Genomic DNA, 18,248 nt, shown 5'->3' on the forward strand with positions numbered 1-18,248 from the left:
TGAGAATTGTTGATCATCAACTTTAGAATGGTAAGTTGAAAAGTCAGCGTCGTCTCAATATCAATGCAGACTACAACTAATCTTTTATGCTGCTAAGCCAAGCTAACTCAATGCCTAACTCTATTAGTAACACAAATCAATTCACTGCTCATTCAAGTGCTTCCTTCCTCCCAAGGATAAATAAATAAATAAATAATCAAACTGTGGGAAATCAATCATTTACATTTTGGCAATCTCACTCTCTAACCTGTAAATCTACTACTATGAAGTTAATAAAAGAATGAGGCTCCTTCTTAACCGAAGCTCTGATGAGACGCGCTATCTGCATCGGCCGTGGCCTGCACTTGAGCTGCGTACTGCAAGTTCCACAGCACGTCTTCAAACGAGGGCCGCCCTGAGGATTCACCCGATATACATTTGTTGGTGATTGATATCACTATCGACAACGATTCCTGTGAGCTCGTCGTTAGCACCATTGGATCCACTATCTTTCGCCTACCATCTTGGCTGCTGAACGACGTCTGAGATACATACATACACATATTAAGAAAACAACACCCTTCACATGCATACATAGATTATCAACTACAACTGCATACCATCTCATTTAGTAGAAATGCTTCTCCTTTTCCACTTGTTATAGGACCTACCAAAGACTCCAGTAATATGAACCCGAAATTGTGAACATCATCCTGCAACTTATCGACCTGCCTGCAATAATATTATCAACTTTATAAATAAACGACATGGCACGACAAAGAAGCTAGTGGGAGTAATGTAGCAGTTTTTGAGTTGTGTACCCTGATTTGATCGCGTCTCCCTTTGCCTGCAAAGGAGACAAACTATTGGTTAGGTCTTACAAGATTTAATTAAATGTGATTTCAAAACTGAATGGAGGGAGGAGCCTACATCAGATTTTTCAGTTTCATCTGCAATGATGGACATTCCATAATCACTAAGCTTTGCAATCCCATGCTCGTCGATCAGTATATTGTTGGTCTTTAGACGATTGCTCAGAGACGGGGGAATTACCCCGGTATGCAGAAAATGGATAGCCTTGGCTGCACCAATTAGAACGGCCAATCTTTCTGCCCACTTCAGGACCTTCTCCGGGGAGTTCTCTGTACACCAACACGACAAATTCATCATTTATAAACTTGATAACCTTCGTCTTGTATAAAAGATCGGTGCTTCATATTCTTTGATAATTTTAGTACCTGAAAGATGAGAGCGGAAGTTTCCATTAGGAACGTATTCTTGAACGAGATACAACCTACGTACAGACGAGTCATCTTGCATTCCATCATCAATGCAGTGACCAAGAAGGGCAACCAAGTGAGGGTGACGAAGCTTTGAAAGCAAATCAAGCCGCAGCTTGAGGTTTTGAATTGAGCATTTTCTATATAGAGTTAAAGACCGTATAACGACAGAGCTTCCATTATCCAACCTTCCCTTGTAAACCTGAACAAGTGAAGGCAACGTAGTAAGAAACAACTTAAAACTATAAAAAATATGAAGGAGGTATTTTTCTTCAAATTATGCTTTGAATGTCGTTAATCATAGTAGAAATTTCAAACCATAGGAATTTAGAACGTGGTTCTCATAGTCGAATCCGAAAACTCTAGTTACTGACTAATTTCTTCTTTTGGCATCAATTAAAATTATGTTTCTAATTAATGCAGCATATGCAAAATCACATCAAAGAGTCGAAGACTGTGTTCTGAGGCGAAAATAACTCCATAATTGGCTAAGCCTGCTCAATGAGACATGTGACTTCCGAAGCTGGAGCTCATACTACAATAAACTACTTTCTGTTAAGCATGAGAATTTCCTCTCTCACTCTCTACTCACCTAAACGAAACTTGAAACTATGCCATTTTTGCAAGCAGGATCAACAATATTTCCATAGAATACTAGCTTTTCAGCAGTACTTACGAATAATGCTCAAATTAAAGTCACCTAAAGAAAGGGGCAACACAGAGACTATGACATGGTGTAGGTCTCAAGCTACCTTTCCGAAAGAACCCTCGCCCAAGAAAGTCGACTGATCAAAGTTTTTTGTAGCTTCTTCAAGTTCTGCTACAGTAAACACCCTATACGATGCAGAACTTTGATTCCCAACTTTTGATGCTTGAGAAATGATCCCTGATAGAAGGAAAAACAAGAATTCAAGATTAAAAATATATATATACTTGATTAAAAAGATCATAATGTAGAAAAGAGAACATACGGGCAGTTGCTAGGAGTTCGGAGGAAATCCCAGATGGTGGATCGTCTTGCTTAACCTTAGGTGCAATATGCTGAACTACAGCATGCTGTGTTCGGTGCCTTTTACAGAAAAAGAGAAGACCAACGAGCAAGAGGATTATCACTACAACGACAATTCCCCCAATCACACCAGCCAGAACGACTATCTCCCTCATTCTAGATCCTCCTTTGTCCTTATCAACGTCTCTGCAGTATGCTGCAGAATGCTGATCTCTTGCATCAGTGGAGAAACAATTCCCACTAATTTTGACTATTCTGTTCTCTCCTGCACTGTCCAAGCAATCGGGAAGCTGGCCTACCAATTTATTATCAGAAAGATCGATCAAACTAAGTCCCACTCCACAGTTAAGATGCTCAGCAAGTGATCCACTAAGAGCATTGGATGACAGATTCAAGTAACTAATATTTGGGAGAGAGAAAAGCAGAGCAGGAGGGGTTCCACTAAGATGATTATTCGACAAATCAAGATGCTGAAGTTGATCCAGCATAACAAATTGTTGGGGTATGCTACCAGAAAACGAGTTGTTGCTTAGAAACACATTAGCCAGCCCTTTTGGCAGGGAAGGCAATTCGGAGTCCAAACCGTTCTCTCTCAAATCGAGCAACTGCAAACTCGAGAGGCTGCTCAGATCAGGCAACTTCCCAGTGAGCAAGTTGTGTGACAATACTAGCTCACTCAGTGCTGTAATTCTTGACACTGCAGAAGGGACTTCACCACTCAATCTATTGTTCTTTAAGCTCAACACAGTGAGATTCGACCACGAATCCAACCACTCGGGAACACTACCATTGAAATAGTTCTCATCAAAGCTCAAACTCCTAAGCTTAACCATTCTTGACATTTGAGAAGGGATCAAACCAAACAAGAAATTTGAACTCATGTCTAAAGCTTCTAGCAAATATAGCCTATGGATTTTATCAGGCAGTGGACCCCATATGCCTAGAGCCACTAGAGTGACAACCCTTAAGCTGGACAACCTCGTCAACGTTGTAATGAAAGAATCCATAGAGAAACTCTGAGACAATGTGAGATTTGGGATTGCAAACCCGCTGAATTCGGTACTCACCTTTGCAGGCTTGTCTCCCATGATTCGAAGCTCGGTGACAGAATCATTCTCACATTTGATGGTGAGCTGCGGTGGAGACGACAAATTGCAGAAATCGGCATCGTAATTCTCCCAGCTGCTGAGAGGCAGAGGGTACTCCAAATGCTTCCTCAGCTGAAGAAGAACTTGCGTTTCGTAGCTTTTCAGCTCATGAGTGCTCGAAGCAAGCAGCAGCCATGAAAGAAACACTAAAACACAGTAATTTGAACACCCCATTTGCACAAGTTCAGCAAGAGCCCTAAAGATTGCAGCTTTGGTTAAAGGCCCATCAGCTACTTGTTTCTCAAAATTCAGAAATTTGCGGAAATATGGGACAGGGGTAGAGATAAGATATTGAGAAGAATGTTGGATAGTTGAGAAACAGACAATAAAAAACGAAGACAAAATCGATGGAAATGAATAGAAGGGAAGTGTGGAGCAAGTGGGTGAAACTTGAAAGAATTTCACATAAATGGGAAGGAATTAAAAGAAGTGGGCTAATAATGAAAGGCGGTTGAAAGGGAAGAATCAGCATTTACTGCTACCGGCATTGATGCATTCATTCATTCATAATCATGGAAGAAAACAAGACGAGAGTAGCAACTTCTTTTGTCGTCTTTAGATCTATGCATTAATGGCTGAGGTGATATGGTATGGTTATGGAGCACTGTCTGTCACTGTGAAACTCAACACGAGAAAACAAAGGAAAACAAAAACCAGTTACATGTTAAAAATCCTAAGTTTCAAATCTATACACAGACAAAAAGATTTTTGTCACCAAAGAAGGTGCAATTATGATTTGCAAAAGATATCTTAACTTCCTTCCTTTTTCTTTTCACACCTGATTACTTATTAGCCAACTAGTACAATTAATTGTATATATTACACCACAGTCCACAATTAGCATGACACTTAATAACCTCGGTAGTATAATTGGATATATCAATTACTCCCTCCGTCTCCCTCGATCTCATGAAATTAGTTTCTTATTTTATTTTGGGATGTCCTAAAAAGATAGTCCACTTTTTTAATTAATAATATATAAAAATATTATTTTTACTAAATTAACCTTATTTAATACTTCACTTAAATATGAAAATAATGTGTGAAAATAATAAATAAAGGTGTAAAAGATAAAAACATAAAGATTGAATACATTTTCTTAATATGTATGAAAAGTGGGAGGAGACTTAACTGGTGGGACGGAGAGAGTATAAATTATAACCATTTTGTTAATTTTATTTTCTCTTTTTACAATAAAATGGAAAAAACTTTAGTGGTAACATTTGTATATAAATAATAAAATAAATATTATTGCTCCAACCGAGTTCAAAGCACCAAGTTCATATAAAATCACAGTCAAAATAATTGGGAGAGCGAAACATGGAGACAATCCCATCAAAACTTTAGCGGTAATGTTGATACATTTTTCTTACTTGGTAATATTGATATGTATGCGACCGTTTAATTTGAAAGATTAGGTATGATTAATCTTATTATTTAGTAATGTCACGTAAGATTAGTTCTGACTTATAAGTCAAGGTCTGTTCCCTTTGGCAATATTAATTTTGAATAATCTTGGATCAATTCAATTTCGAGTAATCTCGGAACAATCTAATTTCAAATAATTGAAAATGACAATTTATAGATATTAATCTATCCATTGAAAAATCATGATTTGTCAATAATTTTCCTTGATTGAGATTGAGAGAACTTTTGATAAATGGGAAAAGTTGTTTTTGTTTTCTTATATGGAACCTAATAAACAAAAAATGCACGTCGTTATTGGTAAGGGAAAAAAAAGAGTAGTGAAGAAATAAAAGTTGGCACACTGTAGTATTTATTTATTGGGAGCTGAAATGAAACCCGGTTTAGAAAAGGAGTCCACGTTAGTACACACAAAGCAACAAAACCAAGTCATTGATTCCTTTAAAACTTGGGCTTTAGAGCTTTAAATAACAATATTAAATAGTTTAGCATGATGATTAGTCAGTCAATTTGCACAAAAACACATGCAAATCCCTCTGTCATCAAAGCCTCACCCCACGTTTCCTTTTCCAGTGTAGTTAAACAATTTTACTCCAAAAAGGGGTAGTAAGTCGGATATTATAATTACTAATTTACTATGAGTAGATATGAAGAAAATGAAATTTCACTATGACAATGTATTCCGAAAGATATTAAAGCTTACTAAGCATACCGTATAATTTTGTTGTTTTCTCTTTCTATTATTTCTTTCACTAAATATGAGATTCAACAAAATTCAAAAATGAAACATATACTAGGGCAGTCAATGTTGTGAGATTTCCCAGGTCAAATAATAATTCAAATAATGATAAAAGAAAAAAGATGATTAAAAAGAAGAAATGTTAACGGTCAGTTGAAAACTTGCACCCACTTTCAGAGAAAAATAGAATGTGAGAGAATGTTGTGACCACTTTTCAGAAAACTGTGAACAGATACCACTACTTGTACTAAAGCTACTAAATAGACAAAAACAAATTAAAGGGGGCCAATTTCAATGACAAAAAGCTAAAAGACAAAGCACCAAACTAACATCATTGTCGTCTACTAACATACAACAATCGATACATTCCACAATTCTTGAATAGATCAAGAATTATAGCAAATGTACTAGAGAGTAATGTTAATCACATAAAGTAGAATAGTTTTAGATAGACGATCACAAGCTGTCCCTTTTGGCAGGGCTCGACCCGACTGCAGCCCGTGACCCGTTTTGCCTACTGATACACAGCGTGCTTTACCAAAGATCGACTCGTAGTTCACTGGGTGGAACCTCGTTCCTGTACAGATATTCTGAAAAATAATGAGGGAAGGAAATATGTGAAGAATCAGAAGTGAAAACGATGACTCATTGTTTAGTTGAAGAGAATGAGGGCAAAACCAGCAGTCACGGTATCTCGTACCAACAAGGGATATATCTCTTCATCACAATTTCTCTTTAGCATCAGAACTAGAGTTAAGATATTGCATAACAAGATCAGCTGCTTGACAGCCGGTTGAGATTGCTTTGCCAACTGATAATCCTCCCTTGTGGTTTCCTAGCATTAGAAATGCAACAGAGGAATTACCATACTACCAGATTTTACCAAAGTGCATTAATCTATCAAAATTCTACGCATTGTAGTTACTATAAAGCTGATGTTTTCCCAAGCTCAACATATCACGTTCCCTCAAATTCATTTCCGAATTTCCACTATAGTTATTCCACGTTTCTGTATATATAATAACGTATCATTCCTTAAAGTCAACCACAAGCCAAGGTGAGGAATATGTTGAAAAAACGTAGTCCAGAGAAATTGGATAAGAATAGCTTTCAGCAAATAAGAAGTTACCACTACTCCATTCACATTTGAGTTTTTACTAGCTTATGAAAAAAGTAGAGGACAACAATAACATAAGGTGAACATTTACCAGCGTAAAAAAGTCCTGGGAGGTCTTTTTCCATCTTGTCAATAGCTTGAATGACCGAACCATAATTTAGCCCATACAAGGGAAATGCTTTGCTCCAATAATAATGACTGCAATCAAGCACATAACCTGTAAGAAAACCTACTAGTAATGGGTTCATTTACTACAAGAGCTCTTTAGTTCAAAAGCCCACTACATGATCCGAGTTGAGCAAAATTACTTCAGAAAGGCAGGTTCCCCCTCTGCACCTAATAGCTGTCTGAGATCAGAAGTCGCTATCTGCTTCAATTCATCACTGCCACAGAAGTAACAGAATTTGTGGGGTAACAGATGTGGACAAAAGATTCTAAAATTAAAGCAAAACTGAAAATATATATATATAGTCAAGCTGTTAACACCTTGAAGCTTTCGCTAGTTCCCGATTTCTACTTCCACCAATGAATGTAGTGTAGAGATAAACATCAGAGGGTGCCCGATCTGGGAACATCATCGATGTAAAGAGGGTGCCTGTAAGCAGGAAACATTATAGCATAAATAAATGGACAGTAAAATAAGAAATCATGAGGCTAAAAAAATCACATTACCAAGTGTTCTCAAACCATTTTGTTGCTCTTTTGAGGGTATAAGAACGCCAAAGCCTTCAAGTGGTCGCTTTACATTCTCCCTCTTAAATGTCGTGATTATGACAGACATTGGTAAATAACTAACCTGAACGAAAAGGCATGAACACCATAATTCTCATTGAAGGCAGTAGATATAGAAGATAGGGTCCCTGATGACTGTGTGACTAATTCTTCTAATGGTCAACTCAAGTAAGAGTTGAAATTAGACCCAAAATATCATAAATTGGTGTCAGTGTCCAATTTGTTCTGCAGTCTTTCACTCTACAGGCAAAATTTTAATTTCTCCTCCACAGCCTTTTCTTCAGTGGGAATTAACTTTGAGATGTTTATAATCATTATACTGATTAAAGAACTTCAAAGTTCAAAGACCTGTCAAATTTGTACAAGTATAGATTACATCTAGATGTAAACAAAGAACAACCAGAGTTGCATACCTCAGGAATGAAATCTAGGGGAAACAGGCTTCCTCGTTTGGTAATCTTCATTTGTTTAACATCAGAAAGTGGGGCCTAATGGAAGACACTGGAAACTATAAACACCCATCCTTATGCACAATCTAAGATTCAAAATATAGAGGAACTTGTCATCACATAGCATGTTACATTGAAAACCTTGATAGTCGCTATCATGATAACAAAAAAAACAGAACCTATCAATGTGAAGTGAACGTAAGAAAGTGAGGACTGCTTCCTCACTCTATTTTACTAATACTGGAAAAGCATATGCACTTACTGTGACTATTAATGCGTCAAAGGACTTCTCACTGGAAAGCTTTTTGTTATTCAATTCATAAGAAATTGACCAGCTATCTTGAGGAGACATCTCACTGCAACTACAAGCAATTTCCAGCACCTTAGATTGAAGTTTAAGTTCATCTTTGCCAAGTTCATTGCACAATGCATTGGTGAGAGTCTGTAAACATTTGAAACCAAACTTACATTACGATCATAGTCATTGGCATGACAAAGTTGTGATGATATTATACCATCAAGGAACTATGCCTACAAGTGACCATATGATGTTACAAATTGCATTAAACTTCTGAAAGGATATTTCAGAACGGGTCTCCAAATCCATGTTTCTGGCTCAAGATTGAGACCATGAAGAGACTATTTAGAAGCTTAGGAGGTGCACACCCTCTATATGCTCAACTTTGACTAAAGTAACAATAACTACCGTATCTCTGAAAGTATTGTTGGAAACAAAAGCTAAAATTCTAGGTAGTACATAGACAAAATGCTTTAGTCCTCTTATGTGAGTATGCTAACAATGTGTTGGTGCTTTAATGTATGCTTCCCTGGACAGCTTTTACACGTAATACAATAGAGCAGGCATCCTGACCACCCACAAGTTCCAATTGAAAATCTTTAACCACTATAGTTGCATAAATTAATTTCGAACACAGGAATATATTGATTGCAAATGAAAAGCGTGGTTACCAAGAAAGATGAAGACTATAGTCTATAGGCCTACCTGCATCCCACCTAGAAATGAAAATGAACCATGTTTTTGCTTCTTCTTTGCTGAAGAGTCCATTCCACCAGATGTGTCCTTTTTAGCAGATAACTTAGATTGAATAGCACCAGATATGATTGAACCAAACCTGAAAAATTGCAGAAAAAATTACGACCCTGTTGAAAGACATTTACATGATGGATTAGCATGAGAAATTTGTATAAAGTGGGCTTGTTTTAGCACTCATATAATTACAGCCATGCTTGGAAGAAAAAAAATGGTTTCCCTTGTCTAGGATTAGAATATATATATATATATATATATATATATATATATAGAGGGTTGGGTTACTGTGAGAATGACTATCTTTGTGAAAAATGAGAATAAGGGATAAGCCAATATAAATCTACGAATAAGCTGCTTGTAATGCACGAATACCCCGTACTGGCGTACTCAGTTAATGTGGTGAAATTTTTGCCCCCTCCGTGATTCAAGCCCACGTTTGAATGGCTATTCGTGCATGTACATGTACATGCACGAATACCCGTACTCAGTTAATGTGGTGAAATTTTTGCCCCCTCCATGATTCAAACCCACGTTTAAATGGCTATTCGTGCATTACATGCAGCTTATTCGTAGATGTATATTGATTTATTCGTTATTCTCATTTCACACGATTAATTCGAATAAATATCAGCTAAAGGATTTGATATCTCATGCTCCAAATTCATTCTCATTTTTCACCACATTTAGCCATTGTCACTTAAGCTTGCACGAATAGCCTATTAAGTTAATGTGGTGAAATTTCCTCCCATCCAGGATTCGAATCCAGGTTGAACGGCTTATTCGTAGATATTTATATTTGACTTATTCATTATTTTCATTTTACACGATATAATATCAGTCATAAGATTTGAATATCCAGATTCATTCTCATTTCTCACCACATTTGACAATTTTTTGTCTCTCTCTCTCTGTATATATATATATATACTGAGATCCCCTATTTTTAGTGAGATCTTAAAAACGACCTCGTGAGTTAATTTTATCAATCCTATGCTTAATATTGTACCTAGAGGGCGAATTTTTTTCTTAGGGTTCGAATCCTGAAGGGAGCGAAATATTTTAAATTTCATTATTCATCAGTATATACTACCTTATTCATCAGTGTATATATCTTATTCATTGAAAAATAAGGGTCTTATTGGAGCGCACTTCTATATACTACCTTATTCATCAGTGTATATATCTTATAGTGAGAATGCTATTTTTCGTGAAAAATGAGAATAATGAATAACTCAGTATATAGTGTTGCATAAGCTGCTTGTAATGACTGAATAACGGGTATTCAATTAATTAATAAAATTTTCACTCCCTTCGGGATTCAAACACCTGTAAATTTTCGCCCCCTCTAGGTAAATATCAGTAATAGGATTTGAAAATATAACGTTACAGATTCATTGTCATTTCTCACCACATTTGTCCATTCTCATTTGATCTTCTCCCTATATGTATATATATATATTTTATATATATATATATAAAATGATACGAACCCCACGATAAAACCAATGCAACTTAATAGGCTTGCTCTTATTGCACATCAAGTTTCATATATGTAAGTATATATAACCATCACTCCTGTAAGTTTTTTATTTAAGTATTTTCACAACTAATGCAAACATGTCCTCCTAAACTAAAAATTGTGTCCCTCTTTGTTTACGAGCCTGAAATAAAGTAACTGTTTGCAAAGAATTGAATCTAAATAAACTCCGTGTGTAGCTTACCTTTTCTCAAGATTCCATATATCTGGAAATACATGTTGCATCTGGTCCATATAAGAGAGAATTTCTATCATTAGCCAATTCAAGTTTGAATATCAGGGCAAGCAAAAGAAGTGACAATTGACAACTTAAAGAAATCCATTTATCTTGACTTAGAATCCTGTCTTCATTTGATTATGAAATTTCAAGAAATACACCAACCAATATAGAAATTTGTAAGTACTCACTGATAGAGACTCAGGATCTCCACCGCTAGTTCCAGCAACAAAAGGATCAATAAGATAGTCAACAACCTGAGCAAGAATTATGTCACAAACTAATCATATTTAACCAACCAGCAAACTTGACAACATATCTTCCTCCAGAAGTAGCATAGGCACAGCATGAGAAAGGAAACCATAAAACTTAAAAGACATGACTCTTTAATGTTTTCCGGAGAACAAGTCCTTGCCGAAATGAATGATAAGATGTGGCATTTCAGGATTTCATTTCTCATATATATGAAAATTCTTGAAGGTCAAAAATATAAATAGAAAAGAGTACACCATGTTATGAGGATCACCTCTTTTCCAAAATGTCGCTGGAAGAAAACACCAACGCTGCAGACACAAGCAATTATTAATCATGCTTCTTGAGGCAGCCAGCACTATTCCCCATTACAGTGAAAATAATGATTAAAAACACACTACAATTAATGGATTAATCGAAAGATATGATACGATAACTGTGTCAAGATGACAAGGTTTCTCAGAAGATCCAAACAAGTAGGTCTCAAAATGTTAGTCAACACACAAGAGAATAACAATGGGCACATACAAAAGATGTGGTTCTCACCTGATCATATATATATATATATATGGTTGTGATCCAGTGAGAATGACTATCTTTCGTGAGAAATAAGAATAACAAATAAATCAATAAATTTCATTAATAAATTAATGTAACACGCGAATAGTCGTGACGATGAAGCGCAGTCTGTTGGTAAGACGCTTCCCCTCCAACCAATAGGTCGGGGGTTCGAGTCACCCTAGGAGCTAGAGTGTGAGTGGGTTTTTTTCCTTTCTTTGGTTGTAAAAAAAAAAAAAAAAAAAAAAAAAAAAAACGCGCGAATAGTCGTATTCAGGTGTTACATTTATCTATTCGTGGATTTCACCACATTAACGAATACAACTATTCACTTGTTACATTGATTTATTCGTTATTCTCATTTCTCATGAAAGATAACTATTATCACCGGATCCTCTCTCTCTCTCTCTCTCTCTGTTAGGAGATCCTAACACACACAGAGAGAGAGAGAGAGAGAGAGAGAGAGAGAGAGAGAGAGAGAGGATCTGGTGATAATAGTTATCTTTCATGATCTGGTGATAATAGTTATCTTTCATGATAAATGAAAATAGCGAATAAATCAACAAAATCTACGAGCAAATCAATGTAATGCATGAAGAGTCGTATTCACTTAATGTGGAAAAATCTTGCCCCCTCCAGGATTTAAACCCGATGAGAATGAATATTCATGTGTTACATTAATTTATTCGTAGATTTTATTAACTTATTTGTTATTCTCATTTCACATGATTAATTTGAATAAATATCAGCCATATGATTTGAATATCTCAAGTTCCAGATTTATTCTCATTTCTCACAAAATATAACACTCTCCCTGGACTCTCTCTCTCTCTTTAATAAAACTTTTTATTCGGACAACTCTGGCACTAAACCTACAAGTAATTTGTGATCTTTGCTGCTTGAAGAGTTCAATGCAGCTAATTTATTCGCTATTCTCATTTCTCACGAAAAATAGTCATTCTTATTCATTTTTCTACACATATAATATATATATATATATATATATATATATATATAGAAATGATCCAATGAAAATGCTATCTTTCATGAGAATGAGAATTGATAACAAATAAATCTATAAAATATAATAATAAGTTTCTTGTAATGTATGAATAGCCATTCAAACTTAGACTTGAATCGCGGAGGCGCAAAATTTTTACCATATTAACTGAATTGTGACTATTCGTAATTACTAGCAGCTTATTCGTAGATTTATATTGTCTTATTGTCATTTCTCACAAAATATATATATATAGGGAGAGGTTCCTGTGAGAATATCATATTTTTGTGACACCTAAGAACTAATCACCGCATTGATTTGGACAAATCCAACGGTTTGTTCAACAGTAAGACATGAACATCGCTGTTCATGTGGTTTTGTTTATGTATTTGTTCATGGTTCGTCATGAACATTGTTGTTCATGTGTTTTTTGTTTATGTATTTGTTCATGGTTTTCCGTTCTCACAAAAAGATGAGTTGTCACAGGATCCTGACCCTATATATATATATATATATAGAGAGAGAGAGAGGGAGAAGTAACTCGACAAGATTTAGAAATTAAACTCAAATAACTTTCTTTATACCTTTCTTTTTCATCAGGCCCCTTGGATGCATTATTATTTTTCCACAAAAATGGCTCCAAAAATATTTGAAGCTGAAAAGAGAGAACAACCTTGTCTGAGAAGCTTTTAAAAAAATAGGAGCATAGAAAGGAATTTCACAAGAATAGGTTCACTGTCAAACTTTCAATCTGATTCAGCTTAATAAAACTTTTCCCCGTGGAATAAAGAAGAGCTTATCATTAAGCAGTAAGCAATAAATAACTCATGCTTCTGTACTTGAATGATTAGAATGTTGAACTATAAGAGCGAACCTTTGACCCTGCCGAAAGAAAATTACTTCTGATAAGCGCAACAGGATTTGATGGTAACTGAGATGGTGAAATGTGCAATCAGTTATCCAAAAATGGAAATGAAGCCAGTATAATGCAGCAGCAAAATGGACTGAAGAGCCTACCAGTACCGGCACTCCGTTTTTAGCTATATAACGTTTATGTTGTGAAAGTGGCTGCATCATAAAACAATATTAAATTTTACAGCAACTTGACATGGGCAAATACTCATGGCGTTAGAAGAAACAAAATATACCATTTGCAGAAACAAGGAAAATTTCAAGAGGATGATAAACATATCAAATCTAAAGAAAGGCAAAATCAAAATAAAAGAAGCAAACCATACAAATTGTTGCTTATCTCTAAGTCCAAGATTGTCAAGCAAAAACCCAACAGGTGCCTCACTTTCAGTCTGCCCACAAAATAGAACTTGTCAGTGTACGCACAACAAGATAAATGAATACATATCCCTGAGCATGAGTACCATAGTGTTTGCGCCTTCATCCCATATCAAACCATCACGAGAAATGCTTCTTAACTTTCCTCCAACTCTCCCATCAGCTTCGAAGACTGTGACGTTTAACCCTTGCAATTTCAACTTATATGCTGCAGATAGCCCACTTCACAAGAAGAAAAAATAAAAACAAAGAGAAACAAAAAAAATCAAAAACTGGAAGGGCATAAGTATATAATGGGGGTTGGTTCTCATGAGAACACTTTTTTTTTGTGAGAACACTGCACCGAACGTATAAAGTGCTTGCATTCGCCGTAAAATTAACCGCAGTAAGTTTTTTTTGGGAATTATTGCCCCTTATGGAGTCAAACACAGGTGATGCATAGGTTCTAAAATTGTAAATTTAAATAAGGGTTCTCATTTGAACCTCATCCTATATAATTCCATTTCGACACAATGAGATAATTAGGTAACGATCACCGTATCCCCTGGTTTTTTTTTCTTCATATGATCAACTTATGCATGCCTCATAATAGAAGTGTTAAACAAGCTGTTCCAATCCAATGTCTACAAATTAACTACATTTCTCCAAGACGATGATAAAGCATATGAAAACATAAAATTCAGCAGAGTAATGAGTGAATTATAGGTGGACTGACCTAACACCAGCTCCAATTACAGCAACATTCTTAACAGAGGAACCTGGAATTACACACAAGCAATTAGCACGTTTTTATGGTTAGAAGAAGAGCAGAGAGAGCACCTTGCTTATCTTGTTTGGAAAGGGAAGCCATGGGCAGACGGCTAACTTGAGGTTTGAGTCGTGGAATTGAAGTTGGAGAAGATAATTGCATAGGGAGGGGTGGAGGAAGTTGCAGTAATGGATGATCGTATCAATTGCAGCGTTAATGGCTTATTGTGGGCCGCTATATGGGCTAGCTCGGCCCGGATCTGCAATTTTCTCAACCCACTCTCTAAATTCAGTTTCTACAATTTCACCTAACTAGATTTGTGCACCAAAATATTTTTATATTCCATATTTATATAAATTTATATAAACTCTATTATCATATTTATAAATATAATAAAAAAAATTAACTAAATATATTTGAGATGAATATTAAAAAAATTTAAAAATCACAATAATAAAAATTGATACTATGAAAAGGAAAAAAAAGATATAAATTTAAAAGATGAAAATAAAAATAAAAATAACTAAAAAATAGATTTACTCAAAAAAGAAAATGAGAGAGGAATTATAATTTTTTTAAACTTTAATCTTTAAATAAATATAACGTTTACATTTTAAATCAAATATTTACATAAAATATATCAAAATAAAACACTTATCATGATCTTTAATTTGATATGCATATTAAATATTTTATAAGTAGTCGATTTTTATAATTTTAGAAAGAAATAAAACAAAAAAAATAGGAAGATAAAGAAAAAGGAAATAAAAAAAATATAGTTTACAAATAAACCTTCAATTTTATTATAACTACAAAATTGTCACTCAATTTTGAAATTGATTTCCAATTGAAGGTTGCCTTTTTAATAGACTATAAATTAATAATAATAGTTAAAATAAAAAAAAGTATGTATAAAATATTACTCACTCCGTCCACAAAAATAGTCTTTGTAAGAGACAACACAAGTTTTAATAAAAATAGTTATTGTATTGTGAGTGGCGAATAGGTCCCACTTAAAAAGTAGTGTTTATAATTATAATTAATTGTATTGTGAGTGGAGAATATGGTCCACCATGTGATTGATAGCTTCCAAAAATGACACCGGATTTACGTGGTTCGGTCGAGAAGACCTACGTCCACGGGGTGTTGGGGGTTTTTCCACTATACTTCGAGAGAATTACATTTTACAAGAGATGAATGAATAAATGAGATGATCCCCCTCTAACCCACTCCTAAGTCTCTATTTATAAGCATGTAAATAAGCCCTAGGGCCTCAAGCCCATTTACTAAGATAACTGGGCTTAAGCCCCTTTAATACATTGACCTTGGTCTGAATCGCCTATGCTTGTTTGACTAAGCCGGAAGCTCTATTATTTCTTTTATTATCCCAAATCTCCAATTAAACCTGCACTGGTTAGCTTAATAATAATAATACTAATCATAAGCATAAATAGAAATGTTCCCATTATATAGTGCACAGCGCTGGTGCATATTTCAGTCCTCATCAGCTACTCCCCCCTGGTCTGGTTGAACCGGGTATTCTTCGTGTTCAGCCAGCCAAGTATTGTTAAAGCCAGCGCTGTGCTGTTTTCCTTAATCCCTGCAAATCATGAAGACATAAGAGTTTTAATATTGTAAGAAAGCAAAGATAAGCATTTTCCCGTTGACTTTGAAATTGTAGTTCCAAGTTAGATTTCCTTCTTGTTTGTTGAATGTTGACAAAGATAAATAATTTCCATTTCTTTGGGCGCATAAGAAGACCAGCGCTGAGAATACCCCATATTGGATACTTTGCATAGATAAGCAATATAAATGCTTTGTGTTGGATGAACCAGAAGACCGCCGCAAGAATACCCGAATAACATAGGAAGACCCATGTCGAAGTTGAGAAATATGATACTCCGATCATGTGAAAAAACCTGTCATAAATATTTGTCGAGTTTGAACAATATACCCTGTTGTTGAGCGCGTAAAGAATCCAGCGCGCGAGAAGACCAATAGATAATCCGCGCGTAGGCAAACCAACGCAGAGAAATGCTGCCCCTCAGAGCAGCCCGGTCAGAACAGAGAAATGCCCTTTCAGAGCAGAGAAATGCCCCTCAGAGCAGCCCGATCAGAGCAGAGAAATGCCCTTTCAGAGCAGAGAAATGTCCCTCAGAGCAGCCCGGTCAGAGCAGAGAAATGCCCTTTCAGAGCAGAGAAATGTCCCTCAGAGCAGCCCGGTCAGAGCAGAGAAATGCCCTTTCAGAGCAGAGAAATGTCCCTCAGAGCAGCCCGGTCAGAGCAGAGAAATGCCCTTTCAGAGCAGAGAAATGTCCCTCAGAGCAGCCCGGTCAGAGCAGAGAAATGCCTTTTCAGAGCAGAGAAATCTCCCTCAGAGCAGCCCGGTCAGAGCAGAGAAATGCCTTTTCAGAGCAGAGAAATCTCCCTCAGAGCAGCCCGGTCAGAGCAGAGAAATGCCCTTTCAGAGCAGAGAAATGTCCCTCAGAGCAGCCCGGTCAGAGCAGAGAAATGCCCTTTCAGAGCAGAGAAATGTCCCTCAGAGCAGCCCGGTCAGAGCAGAGAAATGCCTTTTCAGAGCAGAGAAATGTCCCTCAGAGCAGCCCGGTCAGAGCAGAGAAATGCCCTTTCAGAGCAGAGAAATGTCCCTCAGAGCAGCCCGGTCAGAGCAGAGAAATGCCCTTTCAGAGCAGAGAAATGTCCCTCAGAGCAGCCCGGTCAGAGCAGAGAAATGCCCTTTCAGAGCAGAGAAATGTCCCTCAGAGCAACCCGGTCAGAGCAGAGAAATGCGGCAGAGTATTGAAATCCCGACAGAGGATTGAAATCCCGGCAGGGCATTGAAATCCCGGCAGATGATTGAAATCCCGGCAGGGCATTGAAATCCCGGCAGAGGATTGAAATCCCGACAGAGCATTGAAATCCCGGCAGAGGATTGAAATCCCGGCAGAGCATTGGGATCACGGACGGTGGCAGAGCATTGGGATCACTGCAGAGCAGTGAAATCACGGTAGGGCAGTAAAATCACAGCAGAGCAGTGAAATCACGGTAGAGCAGTGAAATCACGGCAGAGCAGTGAAATCATGGCGGAGCATTCCTCAGCTGCTTCCCTCCTTTGTATGCAATTCCTTTGCTGCTTCCCTCCTTTGCTGCTTCCCTCCTTTGTGTGCATTCTTTTGCTGCTTCCCATCCAAGCTTGAGCACTCTGCGCGGAGCATGGAAGACCCGGGGAGTGCAACCAACTTTCGCGGCTTACGATTGAACAGTAACCCTCTGCGCGGAGTTTGGATGATCCGGGGGGATGTATCCGACTTTCGCGGCTTACGATTGAACAGTAACCCTCTGCGCGGAGTTTGGATGATCCGGGGGGATGTATCCGACTTTCGCGGCTTACGATTGAACAGTAACCCTCTGCGCGGAGTTTGGATGATCCGGGGGATGTATCCGACTTTCGCGGCTTACGATTGAACAGTAACCCTCTGCGCGGAGTTTGGATGATCCGGGGGTTGTATCCGACTTTTGCGGCTTACGATTGAACAGTAACCCTCTGCGCGGAGTTTGGATGATCCGGGGGGATGTATCCGACTTTCGCGGCTTACGATTGAACAGTAACCCTCTGCGCGGAGTTTGGATGATCCGGGGGGATGTATCCGACTTTTGCGGCTTACGATTGAACAGTAACCCTCTGCGCGGAGTTTGGATGATCCGGGGGGATGTATC

General features: G+C 37.1%; 2 protein-coding genes across 6 annotated transcripts; both read right to left on the minus strand.

The window, feature by feature from the left end:
- Nucleotides 1-103: 103 nt before the first annotated feature.
- On the minus strand, nt 104-4,152 carry LOC130987408 (probable inactive leucine-rich repeat receptor-like protein kinase At3g03770). Its single transcript, XM_057910933.1, has 7 exons — nt 2,231-4,152; nt 2,012-2,145; nt 1,218-1,461; nt 910-1,121; nt 801-826; nt 600-711; nt 104-521 (listed from the first exon to the last, which is right to left on the minus strand). Exons 1-7 carry the CDS (start codon nt 3,588-3,590, stop codon nt 294-296), a joined length of 2,316 nt encoding a protein of 771 aa, XP_057766916.1. The 5' UTR covers nt 3,591-4,152; the 3' UTR covers nt 104-293.
- A 1,723-nt stretch (nt 4,153-5,875) lies between these two features.
- On the minus strand, nt 5,876-14,781 carry LOC130987415 (protoporphyrinogen oxidase, mitochondrial). 5 transcript variants are annotated; one of them, XM_057910942.1, is made up of 19 exons: nt 14,603-14,781; nt 14,499-14,541; nt 13,870-14,005; nt 13,732-13,797; nt 13,511-13,561; nt 13,368-13,424; nt 13,078-13,148; nt 11,210-11,246; nt 10,875-10,940; nt 10,651-10,691; nt 8,882-9,011; nt 8,141-8,320; nt 7,843-7,917; nt 7,370-7,493; nt 7,184-7,292; nt 7,006-7,080; nt 6,789-6,895; nt 6,281-6,415; nt 5,876-6,157 (listed from the first exon to the last, which is right to left on the minus strand). In XM_057910942.1, exons 1-18 carry the CDS (start codon nt 14,691-14,693, stop codon nt 6,303-6,305), a joined length of 1,572 nt encoding a protein of 523 aa, XP_057766925.1. In that variant the 5' UTR covers nt 14,694-14,781; the 3' UTR covers nt 5,876-6,157; nt 6,281-6,302. The 5 variants fall into 5 exon arrangements, 4 of the variants coding, with proteins under 4 accessions (XP_057766925.1, XP_057766924.1, XP_057766927.1 ...); XM_057910941.1 differs by having other exon boundaries at nt 5,876-6,170; XM_057910944.1 differs by having other exon boundaries at nt 6,259-6,415.
- Nucleotides 14,782-18,248: the final 3,467 nt, after the last annotated feature.

This window comes from Salvia miltiorrhiza, chromosome 6 (assembly GCF_028751815.1).
Source record: "Salvia miltiorrhiza cultivar Shanhuang (shh) chromosome 6, IMPLAD_Smil_shh, whole genome shotgun sequence".
NCBI classification, from domain to species: domain Eukaryota; kingdom Viridiplantae; phylum Streptophyta; class Magnoliopsida; order Lamiales; family Lamiaceae; genus Salvia; species Salvia miltiorrhiza.

Coding starts and splice junctions, on each gene's coding strand:
- LOC130987415 (XM_057910942.1), bottom strand. CDS start 14,693: ATGCAATTATCTTCTCCAACTTCAATTCCACGACTCAAACCTCAAGTT. Junction 13,425..13,510: donor AAAACGGAGTGCCGGTACTG/GTAGGCTCTTCA, acceptor TCACCATCTCAG/TTACCATCAAATCCTGTTGC. Junction 10,941..11,209: donor AGCGACATTTTGGAAAAGAG/GTGATCCTCATA, acceptor ATTCTTGCTCAG/GTTGTTGACTATCTTATTGA.
- LOC130987408 (XM_057910933.1), bottom strand. CDS start 3,590: ATGGGGTGTTCAAATTACTGTGTTTTAGTGTTTCTTTCATGGCTGCTG. Junction 1,462..2,011: donor GCGAGGGTTCTTTCGGAAAG/GTAGCTTGAGAC, acceptor TCACTTGTTCAG/GTTTACAAGGGAAGGTTGGA. Junction 712..800: donor GGAGACGCGATCAAATCAGG/GTACACAACTCA, acceptor ATATTATTGCAG/GCAGGTCGATAAGTTGCAGG.